General features: G+C 40.3%; 1 protein-coding gene across 1 annotated transcript; it reads right to left on the reverse strand.

Annotated features, from left to right (window-relative positions):
- Positions 1-454: 454 nt before the first annotated feature.
- On the reverse strand, positions 455-5,743 carry LOC149168572 (uncharacterized). Its single transcript, XM_089426941.1, has 8 exons — positions 5,387-5,743; positions 5,046-5,128; positions 4,856-4,864; positions 4,648-4,736; positions 4,473-4,546; positions 1,855-1,905; positions 1,695-1,771; positions 455-1,497 (listed from the first exon to the last, which is right to left on the reverse strand). Exons 1-8 carry the CDS (start codon positions 5,545-5,547, stop codon positions 749-751), a joined length of 1,293 nt encoding a protein of 430 aa, XP_089283067.1. The 5' UTR covers positions 5,548-5,743; the 3' UTR covers positions 455-748.
- Between the last annotated feature and the right edge of the window lie 490 nt (positions 5,744-6,233).

A 6,233-nucleotide genomic window follows, 5' to 3' on the forward strand; every position in this document is an offset into this window, starting at 1 on the left:
TCCCACAAATTAATGATATAATGAGATTGTTTGAGATCCAAAACGCCCAGACTACACTGATATCTAGCGAGCCGAGACGAGATTCCTAAAGATCGAAAAAGACTATTGGTTAGAGTAGGTGATATTTAATTCGTCCACACTACGCTGCGAGCCGAGATTCCAAAGAAGTTCCAAAAAGACTAATAATTAGACTACGGTGATACTTAATCCGAGTAGCGCGCCGAGTGAAAGACCCGGACTATACTTCCATGGGCATTTTATTTTAGTTGAGTCACGGTGTAATTGACAGATCACTTAATCGCTGTTACGAAATTTACTCTGAAGGTATGTATATACCATCGTCTGAAGTTGTTTAATTTAAAAAATAAATGTAACTCGAAGTCAAGTTTATGGCGTTGAAATGAAAATGTAGCGTAACTCAAAGTGAAGATTTTGGCATTGATATGAATGACAGAGGAAAACGGGAGATGAAGTAGAGCTCCTTACAATTGTTTGTTTTCTGGGCAACTTGCACTGAACTACAAGCTGGTGTCTGCAACTCTCAGCACGCCGGCCGATTTGGAGAGTTGCAGAATACAGCACATCAAAATTAATTAACAGCTTCAAACCCAAGGCTCCAAATAAGTGTTCTTCTATTGAAAAAGAAGAGAAGAATCAAGGCATATATATATATATATATTAATTGTTGCATACATATATATGACTAAAACTAAACTCCCTTCTTTTTGTTGTGGTGATGTGGAATTGATCAGGAACAAGTCCTGACTGCAAAATTAGGAAAAGAAGAGATGGGATCTATCAAGGGATATTCAAGTTCGGGCTGTTGGCTGTGGTGGTCCAGATCCAGGAATTCGCCGCTACAAAGGTCATGCATGTCGAAGGGCATCTGAAGGTGCAGGTGATCTGGTTGGCAAAACATATTATTATTCATGGCAGAGCCGGGAGAATCCACGTTAAGTGACAACTCCGCATCGGAGCCCAGCATATTGCTCGAGTTAGAGAAGAACATCTCCAGATCTTCTGCGAAATTAGCGGTTTCCACATTGTGCAAATCTTCTAATTCGACTCCCGGCACCTTGTGGCCGTGGCCGCTACTCCTAATTTCCATAATCTCCTTGAATTTTGATGACTGACTAAAAAGATGGTCCAGGTCGTCAGTGGGATCTTCTGGTGCAGCACTGGACGATTCCTTTCCTTCGAGCTGGGGCGGCGTCCAAGAAAGCTGAGGCGGCTGCTGCAACAGCAGCAAGGAAGACATGTTGTCGTCGTCGGTGTTGTTCGAGGTTTCGATGGGCACGCCGGCGGGGACGAGGAGACTCGAACCGGAGTCGTCCTCGTTGGAAACAACAACAACATCATCTCCATCGCTATTTATTATATCTTTCGCTGGACGGAGACGAGACATGTAGCGGCTCAAGTCAAAGTTTGTTACAGCATTCAAACCTCGGTATTCGATGGCTGCCATGTCGTAAGCCCTGGCTGCTTCCTCTTGGGTGCCTGCACCACCACCACACAATACAATACAATACAATGCACTCTCATTATTATTATTATTAAATTAAAATAACACTCTGTGGGCACTTTGTTCCACAACTTCTGAATCATCCCTTCCCAATTCACACAACATATAACATATAACATTAATAACAATTCAATTCAACCAGTATGTAGGGGTATTGCCGCGTGCAACTTACTGAATGTCCCCAGGTAGAGGTACTTGTTGCCTAAAACCCTACCAATGCGTGCTTCCCAGCGCCCGTTGTGATGGTGCCTGCTCAATATTCATTTAACACATTTATGTTCAAACTCACGTGTCTATCATTCAACATGCAATGTGTCACCAATAATAAATACCTGGCTACGCCCCGATACTTTGAAACTCCTCTGGAAAACCCACTGCTCCTCCTGCATCAAAACTTACAAGCTTAGCTTATAATTACATTACTTAATTTACAATCCAATAACATAACCAAATTGCTTCAAAACTTTTGACATCCCTCTCGGAGAGTTTCTCGTGTCAAAACCCTCCCTCTCGGAGAGTTTCTCGTGTCAATCAATGCCCAATTTGTTGCATGGCCATGCATATTTCTCAGTCTATAGGTTCATTATATGTATATTTTTAGATTGGTTACCTACCCACCTTTAGATTTGTCACTCACTTTTAGATTTAAACAGGCACATCATCTAGCGCAGCCCCTAAAATATTCGTTGCCTTTGTTGCATAGTCTAGTCTTTGTACGAAACTATCATAATCTTTTCTCCTTGCAGGTTGGCCTCAAAATCAATCTAAAACAGTTATTGCCTTTAATAAATGCTTATAATAAATGACCAAAAGTGTTCTCCCTGCTAGTGCATAATGTTGTCAACACACATCCAAAAACATGCCCCACCCAAATAGGGCAAATACACACTTTAACGTGTTTGAACGTGATTTTAATCCTACACTAATTACCCCAAAATTTTGACAAAGCGAAATAAAATTTTGATAACCTGACTTATCAATTTTTAAGATTTAAAAAAGTTGTTTTTATCCCTTTAAAATATGAGATAAAAACACTTTGTTCAACTTCCGTCAAAACGCTTTATCGCACACAATAATGGAGAAAGGGAGCAGTTTAACTCTCAGATGTTTTAGTCTTTTCAGCAGATACGATATCACTTATGGTTCAACTTCTGTCAAAACACTTTGTCACACACAGTAAGAGAGCAGTTTAACTCTTAGATGTTTTAGTCTTTTCAGCGGATACGATTTTTTTTGGTAAGAATGAATTTTGGTGGTTTAAAATGTTTCTTTTGAATGCACATCCCAAAAAATTATAATCTTTTAAACACTTTAATTCTACATATTATATAAGTAAAACTTCCAATTCCAAAAATGGTAAAATCGACCAAAAATGTCTCAAAAATCACAAGAACCTTAACAGTCAAAGGAAAAAGTAAATAGATCAATGTTAAACATCTCAATTTATTTTAAACGTTTTTCTCCTCTTGAAATTTTATTTTCCCCACCAAACTCACTCACTCCTCCAAGAGAATAGCTTATGCTTCCTACAGAATGCAGTAGTAAGTGATTAATTATAAAAGAAGCAAGAAAATTGTGATGGACAAGCTTTGAACAGAAATTACAGGACCAAAAAAATATTTGTTAAGAACAAATTTTGAGAAGCCTATCCGCGTAATCCACTAGTGTGTTTGACGGAAAAAAATCAACCACATTGTTGTTGTGTTAGTCTTAATCCATTAACGCTGTCCACATGATACTTCTCTCACACGGTAGACTTTACCTGGTAGAATTGACTGGATCCTAAATAAGCAGGTTGAAATTGTAAAAAGGCAGGTCGAAATAGTAAATGGGCAGGTTGAAACTAATCATGATTCTTCTCAGTTTTAGACATGATGGATAATGTTTTCCCTCTTCAAGCACCTCTTTCTAAAAACAAAGCGGAGGAAGTGGCACTGTACAGCATCGCCATCAAGGATCACTTTGTGTAACCCTGTAACCCAGGATCACAGCTGATAATATTGTATGGTTCTCCTCTGCTAGTAAATTGTAAGCTTCTCTGCTAAATGTTCAAGCTTTTCTAGTTTTGATTTTCAAAGCCCAAATTTTTAGGGTTTGGTTTATCCCTCTGCTACTAGATTCTAAGTTTCTTCACTGAAATGTGCAAGTTTTCTTTGAAAGGTTCTTCACTGAGTGTACAAGCTTTTATTAGTATAATACTTGAGTGCTTTTTTTAAAGCTTTCAGATCCCCAATTTATTCTTCAGATGAGAATTTGCTGAAATGTAAGCTTTTTTAGTATAATCCTCGAGTGCTTTTTTTAAAGCTTTCGGAACCCCAATTTATTCTTCAGATGAGAATTTGCTGAAATGTTTTTCTTTGTCAGATTTCTGTTGATAAAGCATGTGATATACATATTCAGATTTAAATGCGATTTATATGCGAGGCCCAACTTTATGATAGAGATGTTTTAGGGTAGTTCAGGAAAATTTGACTTGGTCAACTTGCCAACTATTTCTATCAGCTATTTCTAAGCTTTCTGAGCTTGCGGCTCAAGATGAGAACCTATGGTTTTGTCCATTATATTAATCTCTAAATCTATAATGTACCCTATTTAAAAGGCAGAAGAAGTCAATATTAATTGGGGCATGGTCAGTGGGATCCCAGCAGTGTTTAGACACTGCCACTTTCTCTAGGTATTTCGTGATTCTGAAGCATCCTTCTCAGTGTGTTTTTACGAAACTTCAAAACCAACAGAGCCAAAGGAACCATATAATGAGATACAAACAACCAGACACTCATTCAAACTGAATGTGCTGCCCCTTCATATGTGATAGTTTGTTTTTGCAGGTTTCATTCATATATTTTTCCAAGGTTAGCCGATAGAGTATATGCAATCGATGACAGCTCAGAACGGTATATGCAGAAGAGTTTAAAAATGAAAAGGCTGCATATGTCGTATGGAAGCTTACCTTCTCAGGGAAGCCAAATATTCTTCCTTGCTGACACTTTGCATTTCCTCGAGCTCCTTCGCATAGGTGTTTAACTGGGAATGGCAATGCAATCATGGCATTTATGCTTAGTGTCAAGTAATAGGAAATAGTGCAATAAAACTCTGAAATCATACAGATGAGAGTGTAATCTCACAGGGAAATTTAGGATAGTTTCAGTTCCCCAATACTTAAGAGCAGCCAAGTCATATGTATGTGCTGCAGCCTCCTCATCATCATACGCACCTGGTTGTTCAAGGACAATCATTCAAGTCTCAGAGGGTCTGTTTCTTGGAAACTTCAAGTACATTTTACAAAACAAGACACTAAAATATGTTTTGGGGATTCAAGCCCTGCATACATACCTAGGTACACTGAGCTTGCATGTAAAGAGTTGAGTCATTTTCGACGCCAGGGTGCAGACATAGAACATATATATTTCAATTGATGTCAAAATCACATTTAGAAACCAAATGCAAACTAAGCACATTGCCATAAATCAAGCCTAAAAAAGGAAAGAAACAGCCTCCTGAAACTAGAAAGACATGATGATACCTTGCCTGCCCTTTTTATTTTGTCCCTGATTCCAGCAGTTCTTATCCCAGAGATGTGCTTCATATCTACCAGTCCATCTGTGCCTGAGCATGTAACATTGAAAGCACACAGCATGAATCATGGCGGTCCGATCTCAGATCCAACACTTTAAAATGATAACTAAGACCGGAATAACCCGCTTAATTTGAGAGATGCTAAATTTATAAGGCGCATTGATCACAATGAAGATTTTCACAGTTATTTATATTTGTGAAAGATTAAATCTTTTACACAGTTCTGTCCGGAAATCTTCTACCAACATAAAATTACTACTTTCAAAGTTTCTGATCAGAAATGAGCACCTAGTGACCCCTCTGTAAACAGAGCTCCGGCGGCCTGGCGTGGCGTTTTGCGACTTATCCTTGGGCACACACCTACGTACGCGCTTAACCCTGGGCTTCGTCGATTCTGAGCCTGAGACGAAGCAAGATTGAGATTCACCATCTGCTTCTATTCGCTTCATTAATACCTGTCAACGGAATCCCTTCAAATCTTGCTGCTGCAAAACAATAAGTACAAGGAACCAGCCACCAATGCTTAAAATAGCCGCCCGAAAGTTCTCAATGGCACCTCATTCTATCTCATGTATCTGGAACTCGGAAATGATCTGAATATATATATATAAATGTGTGATTTGCATTTCATGGCCAATGTAGAGTATGAGGGGAGTGAGAGAGATTAAAGGAAAGAAAGAATTCAAAGAAATGCAGACGATCTGATAAGAAAAAGTGAAGTCCATGCTCTGGAATTAGGTGACCAGCTAGAACGGACAGAGAAGCAGGCCGTCACCACGCAACCGGCGGATTCTAGAATCCGGTCAAACTGGATTGCCCACGTGTCTCTCCCCACGAATACTGCGAACCCAGTCCCTCTCGGGCAACCCGGCGGGCAGCCGGCGATCGGCCGGAAAACAGTAGCAGCAGAAAGTTGGGGTTCCTACTGGCTACACCCGCCTCCAGCCGTGTCGTCTGCATGTCCGCCACCTTGTGAAACCACAAATGCCACTGCCACTGCCACTGCCACTGCCAGCCTCTCCCCGCTGTCTATATTTGGCGGAGCGCGCTCGCTGTGTCTGTTATCTCTCTCTCTCACTCCCGTTTGCTGCCCCGGGGGGCGCATGCTCCGCCGCCGTGTGATTACGGGACGTTC

The sequence above is a fragment of the Pinus tabuliformis genome, chromosome 4_2 (genome assembly GCF_031772625.1).
Source record: "Pinus tabuliformis cultivar Carrire ecotype Pingquan chromosome 4_2, CPIR1, whole genome shotgun sequence".
Classification (NCBI taxonomy): domain Eukaryota; kingdom Viridiplantae; phylum Streptophyta; class Pinopsida; order Pinales; family Pinaceae; genus Pinus; species Pinus tabuliformis.